The sequence below is a fragment of the Euprymna scolopes genome, chromosome 13 (genome assembly GCF_053919585.1).
Source record: "Euprymna scolopes isolate OS-2025 chromosome 13, ASM5391958v1, whole genome shotgun sequence".
Lineage (NCBI taxonomy): Eukaryota > Metazoa > Mollusca > Cephalopoda > Sepiida > Sepiolidae > Euprymna > Euprymna scolopes.
In genome coordinates, this window is record NC_136494.1 from 82,829,959 (window position 1) to 82,852,762 (window position 22,804).

Below are 22,804 nucleotides of genomic sequence, written 5' to 3' on the forward strand. Positions count from 1 at the left end.
TTCTATCTGTATTAGCCGGCTAATACAACAATATGTGTTGTGACACAAATGCCAATAATTCACGTTCCGTTTGCAATTGTATCCAACTCTGCGTATTTGTCATTTAGATTCCAATCAATGCCAGCATCACCGAGAAATCAATTTCATTCAATTGGTTGCTACATTTCCCTGTCAAATTTGACATCTTTTTCGGAAAATCGAAAATAATGCAAAAGAAGTGTTAGCGTTGCGGTATTGGCAACAAGCAACTTTTAAATACGGCCTAAAATCAATAGATTTTTTTTACGGCGTATCAACCCCCTTTTTTTTTTAATTATTTTATGCTGAATTCAATCATTGTCGTAAGGTTCTATCTATCTGATCGGACACCTTGCCTGAACGAATGTGACTCTCTTTCCAGATTTTCTCGTCTTCCATCAGCTGCCTCAGATCTTTAGGATTACAGTTAACGTCATGTGCAATTTGCTGGATGTTCGTAGATCTAGGTCGTCCTGTGCTCGTGGAGTCCACAACAATGCATTTCTCACTAGCTCTTGCTTGCTCTTCTGGCAGTGACTGGCAAATTGTAGACATCGCTCTCTGATGGTAGTAGATATAGCAGGCAGGTTGACGTAAAGTTGCTGCTTCATGGGATGATCTAGCCAAGATATATTTAACATATGGGTGTACGTGCTGCCCAGCTTTCTGTCCAATCTTTCGGTGAGTGATCAGATTGTAGTACTGTAAAACAGGACAGACTCCACCACTGCTCTGAAGAACTGGTTATTTCCTCGCTTTATCTTAGAGATTTTTCAGGTTTACATCAGGATTTCATTGGTTGATGTAAATTGAGTTAACACGTTCCTGTGAAAACTCTACTTGCTTTTGGGAGTGAAAAGGAGAGCTTGTGCCAATGACACAAAGAGAGAAGGAGGCTGGCTATTCAAGCCAGTCATGTTCACATTCATTTGAATCGCATTCTCGATCTCACCACAGATTGCACCTTGACAAATACTATCATTACAGTGTAAAAGTGGATCTGGGAGAAATGTGAACACATACCAGATTATAGGCATCACTGCCAGACATACCCAGTGACTTAATAATACCCTTATCAGTTTAATGATTAGATGCATGTCCCATGATACTGTAATAAAGCGTTATTAAGCCACACATACACACATATATATATGTATGATTACGCAGATGTTGGACAAAATAATTAATAATCAGAATACCAAAAAAAGGCTGATTGTTGATGCCTGTATGACAAGTGCTCTTGTCTCGAAGGTGATGACAGCCCATGAAAAAAAAAACAAAAAAGGAAAACATCCTCGTCTAAACAAAATCTGGACATCTTCGTAATAGATAAACAAATGTATAACGACAACACAACATATTAATAATGTAATCTAATACTGAAATGCACACGTATTTCGAATGGAAAAATGCCTCAGCAAATAAAACCATAATTATTTAATATTTTTGTATTCAGTATAAATTTTAAAGCCGAATAGAGAGTTTTGTTTAGAATGAAATGAGGGAGCAATGATGTTTTGTTTTCACTGTGTTTTGTAATGAAAATTAAATAAACTAACAAGTAAATAAACTTTATTTGACCAAACTCTTTTTTTTTTTTTTGTAGAAAGTTCTTTAGTCCTCATTTATTAAGAAATGCATTAATTGGTTAATGAAACTAGATGAGTATCAATGGAAAAATAGTGTTGTAAAACATGGACTTTCTCTTACAAAAGAATATATACCTGGACGGATATAGTATATTATCAGTGAAATAAATTAGAATTTGAAGTTGAAAATGTGTCGCCACGTAGAAGCATAATGAAATAAAATGAAAAATATAGAATAAACACACAAACTGTTTTAAAACACGCTAAGATGCAAAAAAAAAACGAAACAAAAATTATTTTCTTTGTTTTTTTTTTTAAGTTTAATAAAATTCTTTTTTATTTGCATCTTAGCCTGTTTAAATCAGTTTGTCTGTTTATTCTATATTTTTCATATTGGAATTTGATTTTCATCAAGTGCATAACCCTGAATAAAACATTTTGTAATTCAGTGGGCAGGCAGAATTAAATATAGATTTGGCAGGTGAAATGCTGTTTAGGTTTGATGATTAAAAATTCATAAAATAAACTTATATGTTAGACAAAAAGATAGAATAAAATATATGCATGTGTATATGAATAATAGCGTCTGCAAAAACAACAAATGTGAAGATTAAAATGTTTACTTTTAAAATTAAAAAAAAAATTTTGTTAGCAAAGGATATTTACAATAAGAATTGCCCAAGCAGGAGACATCTTGGATGATACCTTCGTGACATATGGTGTTTATTGGTGCAATTCTGCAATTAATGCAACAGTTGCCTTGCATCGAACTGAAATAAAAGAAAAAGAAACTATTTAATGAAATGATTGGTTGATTGGTTGTTTTTGTTTTACGGCATATCAACCCTTTTCAGGTTATTTAATGCCAAATCCAGTTATTTTGAAGACAAATTTTTAATAGAGTATATTTGTTTTTTGTTTTTTTGTTTTTTTTTTCAAGTCGGTTTTTATTTAACCCATAGTTGGGACCTTGAGATACTATTACTCCGGGTCGGAGTGGACCTGGGAGCAATGGCAATTAAAAGGTGGCTCCACACTCTCCAAAGCCCACAAGCTGGGGCCTCACCAGAGGATATAATTTAATGTCATATCCAGGACTTTAATGAAATGAAAACACGTAATGAATAAAATATTAGGTAAAATTCACTTCTAAATGCCACTTTTCTGGAGGTTGAAGGTTCAATCCTCAGTGTGGCGATACTAAGAATACAATTATGAATTCTACCCAGTTATGGCTGACCATACAAAAGCATTATACCTATTTATTAAATAAAGAGTTCCACTGGAAATTTCATATAGATTCCCACAGTTCGACAGACATTCCTAGAGCGAGTTCGACAAATAGATTCCCAAAGTTTGACAAGATACACCTTAAAGTCAGAGTTTATATCAGCCGAAACACTAAAGATGAGAACAGTAATTTAAATAATTCAAATAATCTAAACTCCCATATTTATTTTTTCTTAAATTTCCCCCCCCCCAAAAAAATAAATAGAATAAGGGTGAAAACATTTCTTTTTACAACACTATCTACATTTTAGTAATCTTGCAGGATAGTTAACAGCCAAGAAATCGAAAGAAAACCCCACTAATAATGAATATGTTTTCATCTCTCAAAACTAAAGACTCTACTAGTATAAAAACAACTGAAAATAACTTGGTAATACTTTATTGGGGAAAGGGCTGTTATGGACCAAGTTAAATTTGAAAGCAATATTAGTGGCATAATGTTCTGAATAGACACATTAAGAATTCGAGATGTAAATCGATTTCTTGCTTTTCATACAAAAATGTTTGAATTGTCTGGAGTAGAACAGAAATTGTTTTAAAATTCATGGTTTCAAAATCGATATTGATCAGTCAGTAAGATTCAAGATGAAACCCCAAACTTTGAAAGTCTAATTAATGAATCTTAATGAAAACTTTGTTATCAGAAGGAAAAGATGATCAAATTAATTACAACGTGTATGCAAAAATGTTTTATTCTCAAGAAGACCAGAAAGTGGATGTTGAGTTTATATTCTGCAGCCTCGTAACTCTCTCTTTCTTTATTTTGTCCTTTAATCCCTGTGAGCCGTGTTTCTGACAAAGGGAGGAGAATATATCCATCTCACACTTACTGTTGCCTGTTTTATCCTTAAAGTAGTATTTCTTTTTACCTCCATACATCAAGTGGCTTCATGTCTGCTGTTGTGAGACTGAAACTTACCTGCATTATGAACTCTTCCAGTACTATATTACAATGTGAAATAACACTCTCAATCGACACTATCATAATACCGTAAAATCAGCAGGAGTACTAGTAGTGCACAGTGCGTACAATTACCCATATTGGACACCACCAGATAGTAAGGTCTGCTTGCCCTTTATCCTATCCTTGTAACCTTTTCGGTTAATATATCTTTATTACACGTAATCCATGTTCCGTGTTTTTGTTCCTTGGGTTCATATCATTTACTTGGAGCGATTTTCATTTTAAAAAAAATTCATCAAAATTTGCCATTACCTCGATTCTAATAAGCAAGATCTGATGTTTATGTCACTTTGTAAGACTTAATTTTTTCTTAATCGATTTTTATTTCTAATTATGAATCACTACTTATCCTCCAATGGCCATTGGGATTCGATAAGGGGTAATGAGTTTGTTAGGTAGACAGTGCAACATGCACCTTGAGGGCTAGTGAAAATGATTGTAACTTGACAGATCGTTATTCACAAACTTTATCATGAGCTTGTATTGATCTTTAAGAAAAACTCGGGTTTGTCTGCCAAAGTGCTAAAAATCCTATAAAATGTCATTATTTGGTCAAATATGTCTTAGAATATTTTATGCAAATAAGTTCCATTCTTTCATTTTCAGACTTTACCATTACGTTTCTTTTGGTCTCCAATACTAATATGAAATTTTTAAAAATACTTGAAAAAGATAATGCAAGTTGGAAGCTCTTGCACACCTTTAAAAGTAAATAAATAACGAAAAAAAAATATTGTTATGCGATTCCTAAATTTTTATATTCTAATTCCAATTAACAATGTTTCTAAGTGCCAATGTTTCGTTTTCTCGTGACAAACGTAGCTCACAGATATTCAAACTAACAGTCATGAACATCTAAACAGACTAATATCCATAACGGATTCTTATATCTCTAACAGTAAAAAATGATTAACACCGAATGTCTATACTTGAGAAAGATGTAAAAATGTCAAAAGTTTGCGCATATCTTTAAGGTAAAGAAATATTTAAAAGAAAAAACAAAAACATTAGCTTCCTAAATTTCCATGTTGTAATTCGAAAGAAATTGCGATTGTACTACTTTGCCATTCTGTTAGTTTTATGATTTTTTTTTATCTAAATAGGTTCAATAATTATTCATAACATCTTTAGTCAAAATTTATGTGCCCAATTATGAGGATCGGTCCAAAAGTAAAACCTCCTATTTCTTACAACTCCAAATATTACGAAGGCGCTTGTAATACCAGAAAAGCGACGACCTTTTATGTTTCAAAATTTATTTTTCTACATAGTCACCACCATTCTCCATGCAATTTTACCATAAATTCAATCATGCGTCTCTGTTTTTGATGCACATCCATGACAGTAGTTGCTTTCTTAGTGTCTCACACCCTCAATATCTACAACAGAGAGATGAAACTTTCAGGTCAAGTGCAATTTGCAACCCTCTCTGATCCATTCAGGCTGAATAAAAATAGGAGACATTACTTTTGAAACGTCCCTTGTATTAAGTTGTACCAGTGAAGAGTTGGAAGTTTAAATTTGTGTACACAGATCCAATTGCATTGTGGGATTTTATTCATATAAAATAAATCTTAACATAAAATTACTTTTGAGTTTTTGAAATGCTGGGAAACACTGCTTTTTTCTTTTTCTTTTTTTTTTTTTTTTTAATATATCTGCTGATGTTTACTAGGACTATTTATGGATTTACAGCACTTTATTACCACTTACCTGTACGTATTTACCACTGTTAGATTCTTTTTTTTTCTGTTTAAAGGGACAATTTTCTTTTTGCTATAGCATTCTTGACTATTAGTAAAATTTTATTCATTTTATTTATTTATTTATTTATTTTTTTTGTAGATCGACTTAAAATTGCCGAGTTGTTTACAAATAAACTAAAAAGAAACTTTAGGTTTATTCGGACTACTGTTGTCATTTTGAGTTATTTACACAAACGTTCAACTGATATATTCCCGGAATCTGCACATAATTTTGAAAAAAAAATCCTTTATTTAATCCACGAGGATAACATGTTCTTGTTCTATCAGCCATGACTGAGAAGTTTTAAGTAATTCGCAATTGTATTCTTTGTATAACACGCAACCTCCAGAAGAGTATTACTTACAACTGAATTTTATTTAGCACTTTATCCATTACACCACGTGTTCTTGAAAAATACGAAGGTCACAACTATAAATTATTTAAGACTTCTACCTGGTCCTGGCTGAGAGAACGAGAGCATGCTATCCCTGTGGATTAAACCAAGGGTCCTGCTCCAAATCTTATGTAGATGCCTGAACTCGATAGAAAGTTACGAGAGTTCAACAAGATATAACCTCCGATCTTCTTTGGGTGTATCACCTGAAAAGTTGGGTGAATGACACTCATTAGGAGAACACTAGTCCGGAGAATACAAATAATGTAAGTTATCAGCCCTAAGTTCAAGCATTCAGAAAAAAAGCGGAAAGCATTCTGGTGAATTCAATTTCGTAATTAAATTATTTTCTATAATGTATTATTAAAAATATCGTCTTAATGCTTTGCACAATTCAATAAATAATCTATTAATATTTAATAAAAAAGAGTAATAATATGTAAGTTAGGGAGAGAGAAACAAAACGACAAATGGTAATACAATCTTATTAAAATGGAAATGTTAGATGCATTTATTTCATACCCCGTTTCCAGCAAGTTGTTTGAACTACCAGCATACCATGATGAGAGCAATCTGGTCTTCGAAAAATGTCTAGGCAGCCCAATCGGCATTCCCCGGTAATTGCACGTCAGATGAATAGCAATAAACTAAGCCCTCCTTGGAGAGACGGTAAAGCCTGGAAAATTGAACCGCCTAGGACTGAAAAGAACAATTCCTCAGCCTAACAGCAACAAAGACACTGTCAGACTGAACATAAAGGACGTATCCTTCATTGGTATGAACACCTTTTTTTCTTTTTTTTAATTACATTTTCACCCCAAACAACGCACATTGTCAGTGTGGTGTAGGGGGCTACTATCAGTGGCAGCAACTACTGGAGTACTATGTTGGGATTTGGGCAGCAAGATGTCGGTTCACGTTACACTTGAACTTCTGCATGTCAGTACAGTTGGGGAAGCAGGGACCTGGAATGGATTTCCAGAGTCTAGCGGTTCTGGGGAAGAAACTACAGGAGTAGAAAGATCTTCTACATCTAGGGATCTCTACTGTTTGGGGGTGGGATTTAGCTGCCTGTCGGGTTTGTCGAGGGTGTCTACGTCGTGGGGGCACAAGTGTCTGCAGTTCGTCAGAACATTCACCATTAAAATATTTGTAGAACAGGCAGAGGGATGCAATGTTTCGTCGATGGGACAGAGGCTGAAGCTTAGATGCCAGATGACACCAACTCATTAACCCCTCCCCCTTTTTTTTACAGCAATTAAATTACTGCTAGAGAATACATTAAATTTCATCACCCTAACACATCCCAACTGATTTTGTTAAAGAAATGTAATATTCACTTAATATTCTTACTTTTGATTGAAATAGACTTTTATGGTCGAAATTAAGAGCTGAAATATTGTATTTGTAAAATATAATTTTTCCATTTTAAAGAAATTGGATTTATCACCCTCCTCACCAGATCACGGAAATTAAGCAATGATGAGCTGGTCAGTACCAGATTGTGAATGCTAGGCACCGTATGTACCATGCGGAGACATAAAAATTTCAGATTAGTATCTGGTGGCACAGATAATTCCCCTGGGAGAGCTGCACCCTCAATCTTAAGTAATTAGCAATTTTACCCTTAATATTGGTTGTAATTAGGATTAAACCTTGTACTTCCAGAAAATTACATTTTGAACATAACTTACTTAGCACTTATATCCTTTGCGTCAGCGTACCTTGTAGAGAATGATGAGAACAGTAGGAATTAGAATAATCTAAAGAATCCAAATTATCAATCCATATCTCAAAAATTTTGAAACAAAATATTTGTTTACATTTTTACGGTTCATCAGTCATTCCCGGGAAAAGCTGGCATTAAGCATAACGATTAGAAGTGCCAAATGTCGCTTGGGCGATCGAGTTTCGATCCTGGCTTGAGGTAGTTGCTTGTCTAGCGGCACTGATGAGCTGTGATACAGCGAAACAGTACTGTATGTAGATGACTATAGTGCTTCTTATCTTGGGTTGAGCATATTGGGAAGTTATATAACAACTGCCAGTAGCATATTAAGCAATGCTCTTTGTGTAAACAAATGGAGCTTAGGCGTTTGGACAATGTCAAAAATTTTTAATTCATTACCTGCAGCCAAATAGCGTAATGGTTAAAAGCACCGACTGTTGTTTGGGTGGCCGAGTTTCGATTCTGATTTGAGGTAGTTGCTTGTCTAGCCACACTGATGTGCTGTGATACACGAAACAGTACTGTATGTGGATGATTTTATACATATATATGTCATGGAAATATATATGGCAATGAAGCCACACAGAATTTCTGTATTTCATCCCTTAAGGAATTGTCTGACTAAGATTTTAGCCTAGTGAGGCTTTATGGGGATGAAATGCCATAAATTCTGTGTAGCTTAATTGCCATATATATTTTCATAATCTACTACCTAACTCTATTGCCGTATTTTACACTATTAGAGTAAATATTAAAAATTGATACATAAAGTATTATCTCTTTCTCTCTTATATATATATATATATATATATATGAATATATAAAATGTGTGTGCGAGAGAGATGTGTAATTAGGTGTACACCTGTATATGTTGCTTTATATAAAAGAAAAGAGGAAACTGGAGAGTTGTGAAGGCAAGTCTTGATATGTGATAAATGGACTATTTTCAAAGGGATTGAAATTTGAATTTATGCAGAAACAATCTTTGACACGTCCCAAGCATTCAATAAATGTAATAATGAGAGAAAAAAATAATTGTTTCCATAACTAAAGTGAACCCAGAAATTGTAACAATATTTAAAAATAAAAACAACATTTATTTAATGATGCATTATTTTTCTTTCTATTCAGATAATCCAGTATTCCAGTGGAGTACATATGCATATTGTCCCAAAATTTGGTGGCTTTTGCAGAAAATGAAGAAAAATTAAATATAAAAGTAGAAAATAAGATTGAAATCAATTTATGTCAATTTTCATTGAAAGTTTTGGCAAAAAAAGTTTTTGGCATATTCTCTTGTAGAAATTTTGACTAGAATGAATTCTTTTTTTTTCAAAATCCATTGCACGAAATAAAAATCAATAAATATTGATTGGTGTGGCTAAAAATAAAACTTGAAATTTTTAAAGAAGCATAATTATGAATGTTAATGCAAGCCGGAGACTATTTTACAAGAATAATATGACAAAGGAAATGCCAAAATATTGAATATTTGTAGCAGTAATTTTTGTATTTTAATTATTGTTAAATCTTAATTTTTGATATATGCATTTAATTATGATCATCTTTATACATTTTGGAAATATTTTTCAGTAAGCTTAAGAGAATTAAACTTGGAGTAATTACAAGAACTTAGGAAAAGCATAATTGGTAAAGTCCTTATCTATATATATATATATATATATATATATATATATATATATATATATATATATATATATATATATATATATATATATATATATATATATACACACATGTGTATTAAGGTTGGATTTTCTAATTTAGACATTATTAAACACAACGAAATTCTTCTACCTAATTATACTTTTCTTTAATTTTCAAATGATCTTTTTAATTTCAAAATCCATTGCGTTTTGGTGTTATTTCTTTGGCATTGAAAAATTCTTTGCACAAAATTTCACCTTGGTGTATACTACTTACTTTTCGTTTAGAATTAAGCATGTCGGCATTTTTGTGTTACTACTTGAATTTGTTCAAGTATGCTTTTGGATTCTAGAAGCACACATTGATTATTTTCTCTTGGAAACTGACATAAAATTACAGCATAATGTCACTGATATATATATATATATATATATATATATATATATATATATATATATATATATATATATATTCACTATCAAAAAACACCGCCGCTCACAAGAGCCATAATAGCCAACAACCAAAAGTTTGGCCCTCATTTGAGCTCATCAATTGAACACATCCGAACTCATGATTCGAAACCTGAGTCTTGCATGCAAGGTTAGTAATCTGCCACTTGAGCAACCACACCACACAAAAGAAAGTCTATTAAGTAACACATTCAATAAACCGTGGCGAAATCTTACCATGGAATTGGTCATCTCAAACAAATTTTAAACTCGCTAGGACGTCATCCAACATGCTGGCCTAGCGAACAATTAGTAATAGAATTTTCAGAATGTGAGAGATGATATGATTACTTTCACAGCCAAAGACCATCTTAACTCACAAGAATAATGACAGCCAACAAACTGGAAATCCAAGATTCGAGTTTTGCCCGAATTCTGGCTCATCAGATGAACTGATTACTTGTAGAGTACTTACCTCGCATGCAAGAGACTAGAGTTTTGAATCGCAAGTCTGGGTAGGTCCAGCATAAATGTCCAATCTCCAACTCAACTAGCAGTAAATCCCCCCCCCTTTCACTGTAGAGGTCACACGATGTAGAAACATTTTCTGTTCAAATATTTTCTTTCTCCGTATGGCTTGTATTTGGAATTCCTTTCCTAATCGTAGTTTCTAATGTATAAATTTAAATGTATTGTGGAAAACATATTGAGCATATGAAAAGAAATAAAAAGCGAAACAAAAACCAAAGTAAATAAAATCTCCCGGATATATATAAATTTAAAAAATGAGGAATAAAAGTTACATAGAATTTAAGTAAATCGTCCGGTCAATAAGGAAGGAAATGGGGGGGGGGGGAGCATGGGTATGCAAAAATAAAACCGGCTTGAAAACATTTAGATTAGAAATAGAAAAAATATAAACAAAGAACTTCTACTATTTTGATAGGATTGCTTTATAAAGAAAATATTCTTTTTTTTTAGCTCATATATTATATGTATATAATTATGAAACTCAAATGACCTTGTAACGGCTGTTGTAACGAAATATCTGATTTATAACTTTCGGTTGCGCATGTACAAAATCAACGCGACAATAAAACATTTTTTTTTACTGTGTACGTTTTTAGCATCCCAATTTTTTTTTTCGCGTTTAAATTAAAAGATATATCAAAATTTGAATTTAACTTTAAGTATCATGATATCGGTTCAGTGCACATTTACCTATAAGTATGGCAAACTACTTATAATTCAAGGGCTGTAAGTTTTTTTTCTTTCAAAAATAAACAATTATAAACAGAACGACTCATAGAAATCTATCTATATTCTTTTTCATTTTAATATACTTTCATAGAAATGTTTCTGTTATGTCACAAAAAACTATTTTCTTGACATCGCAAGTGTCACGCTCATACATTAATTCCATAGCTAATATAACATACTGACCCGACGGGTCATGGGTAGTCTAGTACATATATAAAACTTACACAGATGTAACTGGTAGCAAAACATATAACTTCTCTATATCCCATCTCCTATCACAGACGGTTACATTTTTGACAGGTTTCCAAGACCAGCAAGATCAACACGCCTCACTTCTAGGTTTATTTCTGACCACAGTTTCTGATGATTATGTAACGAATGTCCACAGTCTACTCGGGAATACTGATCATACTCGCCCTAAATTCTCGACCCAAAACTGAAGAGCCACTGCTCAAAACAACGAGGTATTATAAAAAAGATTGACTGGGAAGCCATCAGGGATTTCAGCAGAGATCCACCATGGGGAAATATCTTTTCTCTTCCAGCTGAACAGTGCGCAAATGAGACCACTAGATGGTTCAAAACTGCAATTGAAGCATATGTTCCTACACGGGTGTTCTAAAGCAAACCTCATTCTCCCCAATGGTTTACTTCTACTTGTGCAGCTGCCATTGCTCAAATGGCAGCATGCATACCACAGATTTAAATGACATAAGTCCAGTTAAAACAGACAGTTTATAGAAACTAGAAGTAATTGTAAGAGAGAATATACTGAAACCACCAGAAAACGCATCGAAGCACAGAAATTAGGAACCTGCGATTTTTGGAAAATCTACAACACTGTAATACATAATGGGCAGTCAAGGATTTTCCCATTATCAAACAATCATGAGGTTGTTTGCATGGCAACCGAGAAGGCTAACCTGCTTGCCAGTCGGTTTGCCTCAAACTCCACATTGGACCCAGCAAACCACTCCCTCCCCGACTTTCCTTTGCGGACACACACCACACTAGATGATCTGAAAATCACTCCTTCTCAGGTGCATGGTATCATAAAAAACCTTGACACCTCGAAAGCAGGTGGACCCGATCTCATCCTGGCTGTGCTAAAAAAATGCTCCAGTTCTTTCCAAACTTTACAACAAATGCCTTAACGAATCTTGCTTTCCTGACTACTAGAAAACTGCTTCTATGGTACCAGTTTTCAAGAATTCTGATGAAAGAACTGACCCATTAAATTATCGCTCCTCCCACTTTTTGCCAAATTATTTGAGTCCATAATTAATCAAGTTCTAGTCCATCACCTTACAGCTGCTAAACTTGTGACCGACCATCAATATGGATTTAGGCAAGCCTGTTCCTCAGCAGATATCCTAACAGTAATCTCTGAATGTATATACCATTCACTGGACAAAGCAGGGGAGGATAGAGCTGTAGCCTTCAATATATCTAAAGCTTTTGACAAGGTACGGCACGATATTCGCCTAAGGAAAATCAGATCATATTGTATCAGTGGAAGAATACATAATGTAATTGAATCCTACTTATGTAAGAAGAATCCAGGTTGTCTTCGATGATCGTACATCTAATCAATATGATATGAATGTAGGAGTCTGTGACCTTTATTATTCCGAATATTCATAAATGACCTCCCTGATAAAATTGTCTCCAAGATGGATATATTTGCTGATGACAACACACTCATGAGAGAAAAACAAATGAACACATATCTAAGGAAATGGCAGAAACATGTATGGAGTACTGTTGTCACATTTGGGCTAGTGACCTCCAATCCATAGTGGAATGGGGACAAAAATGTTGCGAAGACTAAGCTTGTTTCCTTCAATAATTACAATAAACTTTCTCTACCACCAATAGTAATGGCCAAAACACATTACCTGAAACTACTTCCTTTAAACTCCTTGGCCTAACGTTCACAGGGAACATGAGTTGGAACAGATACAGTGAGAGTATTGGCAAGGCTGCTGCGAAGAATGTGGGCTCTTTCTATTGTGCTAGAAAGCTACTTACGCCTGAACTTATCCTGTACCTCTATAAGCTCACTATTCGCCCATGTATGGAGTACTATTGTCATATTTGGGCTGGTGCATCTCACTCCTGGACAGGGTTCAAAAGAGAGTCGCGAACCTGATAGTCCTGAACTGTCATCTAAGCTCCAGCCTCTGTCCCATTGACGAAATGTTGCATCCCTCTGCCTGTTCTACAAGTATTTTAATGGTGAATGCTTTGACGAACTATAAGCCCTTGTGCCCCCTCGACGTAAATACCCCCGACAAACAGCTAAATCCAACCCCCACACAGTAGAAATCCCTAGTAAGTGTAATAACGCCTTCTACTCCAATTGTGTCTTTCCCAAAACTGCTAGACTTTGGAACTCCCTTCTTGGATTCTGCTTTTCCAACTGTACTGACATGCAGAAGTTCAAGTCTAATGTGAACATACCTCTTGCTGCTCATCTCCCTTCATAATATCCGTGCAACATGTCCCCGATAGTAGCCCCCTACTTCAACGTGGCACTATGCCTTGTTTGGTGTAAAAATTGAATTAAAAAAAAATCAGAGTCCATGTTTTGAAGACTTAAAACCTAGTCAGCGACGGTTACTTCTGTTAGTATATATGAGGATTGCAACGTCTTGTCAGACGAGTGCCACTCCCCCAGACACTTAAAGTCCATCAGTCCAAAAATGACTTCCATCGCCACTGGACCATTTTTATAGACAAATGCCTGAGGGAGTATCTATACACAGATGATGCTACAGAGTCTTAGCTTTGTACAACAGCTAAGTCTCTGTCTCGTTTCAAAATGTTGAGATCCAGCAACAAGCAAGACCAAGATAGCCGGCAACAAGTTAAACTGCAGACCAGCTTAATGCGGTACTGGTCTCCCGCTTTATGGATTTTTAAATCAGAGATTTGCTTCTCCTAGAAAGGTTGCCTTCACCACAGCTTACGGGAGTCCTCTCCACCCCAACACACACATACTTACACACAAACACACACGGTACTAGTTGGCCGTTGACCCCCCCCCAAAAGGGCTCATTCGCCCTTTGGAAGGTCTTGTTTTTAATCCTTCAAGGAGACTAGCTACCCTCCTCACCAAACAAGTCTCGTGGGGAAACCAGTTTAGTCGCCGGTGACCCGACCATGAGGCAGGTAGTACTGGGTTGCATGGTACCAGTAGCATATGACATGACCTGACATTATATATAAACAGAGAGAGAATGATTTGTTTTTGAAAATTCTCATAAAATATATTTATTTTCTAACAATCTATTTCCCTTTGAATATCTTAATTCCACCATGAATATTAATCAAACAGATCGAATTTTATATCATGAAATCCTTATGTAAAAAGCTTAATAAATACACGTTATGCAATAGATTTATTGATCACTCACTCCTCATTATATATATGTATGAATATATCTCCATCCTTAGGACTATATATCCACATATGTTTAAATTAGATGTTGTTATGAATAAAGTAATTTCAGCAGAGTGTGAAAGCCAATCATTGAATATGAGAACTTTCGCCATTCTTTCCCGCATCCTGTCGTTCTCATTCAGTTTCAGTGACTCAATTCAATTCGTTGTGAGTGTCCAGATTCGCTGTCCATCGTTTCTATCAGACTCTCAAAAAGGAGAAAGTGACCTTTTTTTTTTTTTTCAAATCAATCTCTCTTGGGAAATGGATAGAGTGCTTCACTGAATTATGGTTTTCTCGGTTCCCTGTTTGCATGGAGACCTTCAATAATGGCAATAAACCTATAGAACTCATAAATGGAAATTTACTCAATCAGAAAGGCTGCCAATTCATTGTCAGGTTTTATATTGTTGCATCCAAAAGTACATCTGATATTATTTTCAAGAGTGGTTAGGGAACTATGCGCTATTCTGAAAACACACAAAGCATAAAAGGAGAGTATTTGCAGAAACTGTAAGTGGCATCACTCACTGTAATGGAAAGAACAGGATTATGCACTTATTTAATATCGTTTCATTATGGATTCTTAAATAAAAAGAAATATAATGTCTGATGTTATATGTATGACATTCAAGTAGATCCGACCGCAAGGCCCCAATTTGGGAGCGTTGATGAGCATTGAGTCAGACCTCAGTTATCATTACATAGCATTATTTAAATTATTCAGGCTACTATTCTCATGTTCGATATTATTTTCACAATGTTTCGGCCGATATAACTACTGATCTTCTTCAGGTGTATCGTGTCAAATCTTTATGATAAACTCGGAGAAACTAGACATATTAATTTATTTAATTCATGGTTGTAGTGGTGGTGTGGGTACCTTGCTTTCGTTCCATAAATAATAACCTGATAGAAGTATTAAGTAATGTTATATATCCGTTGCAACTGTTGTTCAAATGTGCTTTTCTGTTTATATAATTGCTAAATCTACTTTTGTCACTGGTCTACGATCTATACACTGTGAGAGGGAGTAAAACAACACAGCTGATCTATAAAATAATATTTTGTTTTATTTCACACCGACAACAGTTTTAGATTTTACAGTTATGACAGGTGTTTGATATCAGTGAAGACGCATAGGGTTGGTGTGGATGTTTGGTGGTTAAGAATGCGTAACTTGTTCTTGCTTTGTAATCAACTGCTGCACTTTCTGTTGTGTTAATTATATAAACATTCTCTTACTCTGAATTTTGTTTATTAACTTGTTAGATGAAAGTACAAATTAGTTACAAAACGCTCTTCTCTGTTTATGTTAAGAATGGCTTTCTACATATTAACATTTTTTCAGCATGGTCCATATTCTGCATAAGTATCTTTTTTTTAACTCTTTATATAAAGTGGCTTCATATCTTGTTTGGAGTGATTTTCATAAAAAATAAAACAAAATTACCCTACTCTACCTCACTCCAAATTCATGTCATCGCATTTCATTACTTAAATATAAAATTATGTACGATATCATGGTTATTTAACGGAAAGGACCAAATTTGAGAATGTGGAGCTACAACTTAATAGGGGTCAAATAGAACTTGTCCCAGGCACAATCCTAAACAACTATAGGCGAGGTGTTCGCCTTCCCACTATCTCACTGCTAAATCAATTTTTCTCAACCATTCCAATATTATTTGAGGGCTTTGATAAGTGTAAAATCCACTCTAAGTTTCCACTACTCACAGGTCCACTCTGAACAGGAGTTGTGTTAGATGTGAAGCTCTCATCTATGCGTTTATCAGAATTTATCAATTCCAGACTATTTATAAAATATATATCTACAAAGGAAATTAATCTAATAATCCTCAATTCTCATATATAAATGAAGTCTATTTGAATGTTAAAATCTTGAATTATGAAACTTACACAATATAACTGAATTCGGCATCACAAACGGAATGATATACCATAAAAATCAAATCAAATCAATATCTATGTACGTTTGTACACACTCACAGTTGTTGAATATTAAGCGAAGATGATTTTTTTTAGTTGATGATAACAGCACAAAGGGTTCAGTCGGGTGGGGGGGGGGTCAGCTTAGTGTATTCAAAGTTTACCTCAACCTTCTGTTGGAATTAATGTGACATCAAATAGCTTAAAAGGAGAGTGAACAAAAAAAGTTATCAGTTTACTTGGGAGCACAATCGTGTAAACTTGTGGTTTTAGAGATGTTCGGATAAGATATGATTAAACAATAATTACAACCTCTCCTGGTCATCCACTTTATAATAACAAGACGAGTAATCCTCTTCTTGTCTTATACCTCAAACATTTGTCTTAAGTTGGTCCTTTTAGAGGTATGAACAAATTGTTTGACATCAGCTCCAAGAAATCTGGATCAGACACCAAAGGACACCACCCAAAAATTCACCACAGTTTGTACATCCCACATGAAGAACTTGTCAGAAAATCTTCAAAGCATTTATTATCCATATGGTATTAAGACAGTATTCAGATGCGATTCAACTCTCCAGAAACATCTTGCACGAGTCAAGCCCCCTACAGAAAACAACACGACCGTATGTATAAAATCCTATGTAAATCTGGAAAATTATACAAAGGTGAGACTTATTGTTTACTAAAAAGAAGGTCGGAAGAACATCAAAAATCGATTGAAAACTCAGATATGGCTGATTAGATGGAGAAAAGGCAAAGCATCTAAATTCATGAGACGAAGTAAGCATTATAAATAGAGAAGAATGGTAATAATTAAGACGACTCAAAGAAGCAGAAGATATGTTGGGTGACAATCAATTACTAAGTAGACCTAGTATAGAATTTAACACGATATGAGAACTGTTAATTATATATATATATACATACAAATAAGTAAATAGTAATATATATACATGTATATTTAGTAATAATACATAGTAATGAATAATGATATTTACATCTAGAAATAAAATAGGTTTAAAGCTCCTAAAATTCGTACAGTAGTTAGAGTACTTGAAATAATTCACTTGTAACAGTGACATTCTTCTGAATGTTGAAGGTTCAATCCTCAGTGTGTGCAACCGAAAATACAATTGCAAATTACTTAGAACCTCTATGCAGTCATGGCTGACGGAACGAGAGTATGCTATCACCGTAAATTAAATAAAGAGTTTTGTTCAAAATTTCGTGCCGATTCCCGAGTTCGGCAAAAAGATTCCCAAGTTCGACAAGATATACCTGAAGAAGATCAGAGGTTACATCGACCGAAACGTTGTGAAAATAAACGACACTGAAAATGAGAACAGTTGTTTGAAGAATCCAAATAATAATACGAATAACCAATCCTCATCTCAAAAAGTCAGAAACTTAATTGAAATCTACTTTTTAAAAACTTATAAATCTCTTTCTGAATCTTTGAAACCAAAGAAACTAATTAAGATAGTTTGCATTATATATGTCAATTGAATAAAAAGAAAACACAAAAAACAAATCTCATGTTAATTTTAAAGTGCTTTTTAGATTACACCTAAAGTAGTAAAGGTTAGTTTCCAATTAAAAAGAAAAAAAAAACTTTAGAGAGACGAGCCAAAAAGATTTTGATTTCAGAAACGAACCCCTAAGAGAAAACTTTCCATTAATTCTAAAATAAACATTTATAAAAAAAGAAACTAAAAGAATTGGTAACCTCTGAACTTAAATGGCTTTAATTAATGAAATCCATTACCTTAACATAAGGCAATCTCTTTTACTTGCCGTTAGTCTTGGACATGTATAAATTAATGTCTCTCCATAAAGTATGTATAACGTATGCACGATAGTTCTTCGTCCTATCTGTTTTTTTTTTTTTGGTGAACTAGAGACGAAACAAATACGCATTAGAACATCATGGACACTCATTTACACACACAATAGCATAAAAGAGTCTCAACAAATCTTTACAACCGTCTCTTCATTCATAAGAAACTAAACAATGTTAGTTTTTCTAACGTCAATTCCAGTTTTAATAAAACCCACGGTTAAATTAATGTTTTGGCTCATCAATGGGTAATACACTCTGTTATGGGATAAGATAATATACCCTGCTTAGAAATAATTGACTTACCCATAGACTATAAATATAGGTATATCTATAAATAAATTCAGCAAATGACTAATATGTGCATGAGAAAATGGTAACTTCATTTTAAATTCAAAATAGATGCCGTAACAATGTGCAAATTAGTCAAATTCTGCAATTTATTTTGATAATCCTATGCATATGCTAAAAATGCCATACGCATTTTTTGGGTACACAATAAATGCTCCAAATGTCATATCCATTATTTGGGTACACAATAAATGCTACAAATGCCATATCCATTGTTTAGGTACACAATAAATGCTACAAATGTCATATCCATTGTTTGGGTACACAATAAATGCTACAAATGTCATATCTATTGTTTGGGTACACAATAACTGCTACAAATGTCATATCCATTGTTTGGGTACACAATAACTGCTACAAATGTCATATCCATTGTTTGGGTACACAATAAATGCTACAAATGTCATATCCATTGTTTGGGTACACAATAAATGCTACAAATGTCATATCCATTGTTTGGGTACACAATAACTGCTACAAATGTCATATCCATTGTTTGGGTACACAATAAATGCTACAAATGTCATATCTATTGTTTGGGTACACAATAAATGCTACAAATGCCATATCTATTGTTTGGGTACACAATAAATGCTACAAATGTCATATCCATTGTTTGGGTACACAATAAATGCTAAAAATGCCATATCTATTGTTTGGGTACACAATAAATGCTACAAATGCCATATCCATTGTTTGGGTACACAATAAATGCTACAAATGTCATATCTATTGTTTGGGTACACAATAAATGCTACAAATGCCATATCTATTGTTTGGGTACACAATAAATGCTACAAATGCCATATCTATTGTTTGGGTATACAATAAATGCTACAAATGTCATATCTATTGTTTGGGTACACAATAAATGCTACAAATGCCATATCTATTGTTTGGGTACACAATAAATGCTACAAATGCCATATCCATTGTTTGGGTACACAATAAATGCTACAAATGTCATATCTATTGTTTGGGTACACAATAAATGCTACAAATGCCATATCTATTGTTTGGGTACACAATAAATGCTACAAATGCCATATCTATTGTTTGGGTATACAATAAATGCTACAAATGTCATATCTATTGTTTGGGTACACAATAAATGCTACAAATGCCATATCTATTGTTTGGGTACACAATAAATGCTACAAATGCCATATCTATTGTTTGGGTACACAATAAATGCTACAAATGTCATATCTATTGTTTGGGTACACAATAAATGCTACAAATGCCATATCTATTGTTTGGGTATACAATAAAGGGGTAAGCTTACAGAATCATTTAAAAATAGGAGTAAAAATCATTTTTCTAAAAGAAAAAAAATAATAATAATAACCGGCAATAAGAGAGTTAAACATTATATAATTTATATTGCTACTCCACTTTTATCCATGTTACACTAATTCTATTCCCACGCATTTTAAAAATATATTTGTATCACTATATTATAGTGCTCGTGAATAAATGATTAACCATGTGTCCTTTGATGCCCAACTAATAACAACAGAGTTTTTCTCCAACAATGAATCATTATAATTTTATTAATAATTCTACTCTTAAATGAGTAACACATTAATTTTCAAGTAAATACTAAAATATGTCAAAGAAATACCACATACAACGTAATCCATAATGCTAATAATATAGTTTAAGGAGGAAAAAACGAAAAAATAGGATAGTTCGAATCAAGTATCGATCTAGAGAAAGGAAAAAAATTATAGATATGTAAGTCTTATTCCGTTCTTCGCTAACGTTGTTTTTAATTTTTAATCAACCAACTTGGTGGAAGAAAATACTAAATCTATCCGACCAACATTATCAATTAATGGCATCCGTTTTATTGTCGCTATTCGAACAGTTATTTCGGAATGTATATAGCACGCATTAGATAAGGAGGGGAAATTATTATGGGGACTTTCCCATTCACTCGTAATGATCTCTTCTAATTATTATAAAAATCTCAAGTTTAATACTCTCGTGGTGAATTATCGTGACCCAACGTGAGACTGTCTAACTAACAGTTGTTAAATGTCAGCAACATTTTCTGTATATTCACTTTTCTTGTACAATATATGTTTTCTACATAAATCCCTTGTTCGAGTGTTTCTTCATGAGTGAAGCCTTTCTAGGCCAACAACACGAATCTAGAGTGATAGCATTAGATACGTCCAAAGCATATGGCATAATGGTTTTCCCAGGAAAATTAACTCGTTAGGTAATACTGGGAGAATGTTTAAAATAATCATATTCTTTTAGCTTAATGGAAGGTCGAAATCGTTCTCGATAGCTATGCATCAATGCAAGGGTACCCCTGTGTCTGATACTTGCTTATATATTATTCCTGATTTTCATAATCAACCTCATCAACGCATACGTGTCTGAGATGGGCGTATTTTCTGATAACACCATGCCCTTTTCTCAACATGAGAGCAAATCAAATATCGTCCCATGTAAGAATCTTTAGAAAATAACCTCTAGTCTGTAGTAGAATAGCGTAAAAGAATGGTCACATTTAATGCTACTAAGACGGAGCTCTTCTCTATAAACAACTACAAGACACGTTTCCAACTGCAGACTGATATCTTTCCTAATAGTCGAATGTTCAAACTCCTTGGAATGAGTTCAGAGAAGATGTTGCCAAGTTAGTTCAAACAAAGTAGGTTTCCTCTACCGGACGAAAAAAAAACAAAAAAAAAACTTCTTACATCTGTCAGTATCAGATATCTCTCTAAATAAATATTTACTTTCGTCCCATTGCAGGAAGATATGACACAAGGTCAGGAAAATTTAGAAGGTCAAGCCAGCTCCTGTAAAAACTTACCTGGGCAGCCCTACCGACATTCCCTAGTAGAGGAGCGTCAGGTAGTAAGCAATATACTTACTCCCCCACCCCGAAAAAATATATTGAAGATCTAGGAGGATGGACTATACAATTTACCAACTACTTGTCTCTCTTTCTCTCTCTCTCAGACAAGGTGAAAATATATGTTCTAGTGTAATAAATTCCACACTCGCCAAGCTCTAGCCCTTGTCGCATCGTTGCATCCCTGTGCTAATTTTAAAGTATTTCCATGAATGTGATCTAATGAACTTACTGACCCACCCGAGACTCATAGCAAAAGATCTCCAGGTTAATTATAGAGATCTCTAGATGCTAGAACACTTTTACTTTGATTGCTTTTTTCCTCTGGCCGTTTAGCTTTGAAATTCCCGTTTTCTTCCTCGTTTCACCGACTGCAGAAAGATAAAATTTAAGTGTAATATGAACAAATATCTTGTTGCCCGGCTCACCACAGAGATGACACTTCCCAAATCTGATTTTTATTACAGTATTTACGTTTCAGTAGCAATATGCCTTGCTTTGGGATGAATAAAAGTATTAAGATTTCAGATGTATACGTTTAAAAATTCAAACTACTTTAATGTGAGAAACAAAATAAAAGATTGTGTGTATATATATATATATATATATATATATATATATTCGTTTTTTATAGATATACACTAGTGGCCAAAATTCTGTCACATTTTAGGGTTTTTTTCCAATTTCTCCAGAATATTCTGGGGGAATTACAACTAAACTTGCACACATTTAAACATATCTTTTATGTTGACACACCGTAATAATTAGACTTCAAATTATAAGCATTTCAACTTTTTATTTTTGAAATTAGAGTTGCCAAAACCGTGGGACAAAGAAAATAAAATTTAAAAGTAATAACATTGAAACATAAAAATACCAAAATTGGTGGACCAACATTTAATATCTAGTGAACAAGCCTTCATTTTCTATAACCGCAGCGCACCTTCTACTGCAAAATTGAATGAGATGGCAACGTTTATCACGTGAAACTTTCGCCCATTCTTTTTTAAGTTTTAGCCACAAATCTTCAGTATTGATAGACTTTCTCGCACTTACACGGTTTCTCAAAGGAGACCATAGGTTTTCAATGAGGTTTAGGTCTGGACTTTGAGGAGGCCAATCCAAAACATCCACATCTTGCTCGTTCAAAAAATCTATTACATATTTAGCCTTGTGGCAGGGGGCGTTATCCTGCATAAAAATAGGTTTTTCACACTCAGAATTTCGAAGTATTAG

General features: G+C 33.9%; 1 protein-coding gene across 1 annotated transcript in view; it reads right to left on the reverse strand.

The window, feature by feature from the left end:
- Nucleotides 1-854: 854 nt before the first annotated feature.
- LOC145292290 (ADAM 17-like protease) overlaps nt 855-22,804 on the reverse strand; it is a 371,483-nt gene continuing 349,533 nt past the window's right edge. Inside the window, exons 4-5 of the mRNA XM_080138616.1 lie at nt 2,274-2,377; nt 855-1,018 (exon numbers count right to left, since the gene is read on the reverse strand). Of these exons, the coding sequence (XP_079994742.1) occupies nt 855-1,018; nt 2,274-2,377 (268 nt within the window). The remainder of the gene's footprint in view (nt 1,019-2,273; nt 2,378-22,804) is intronic.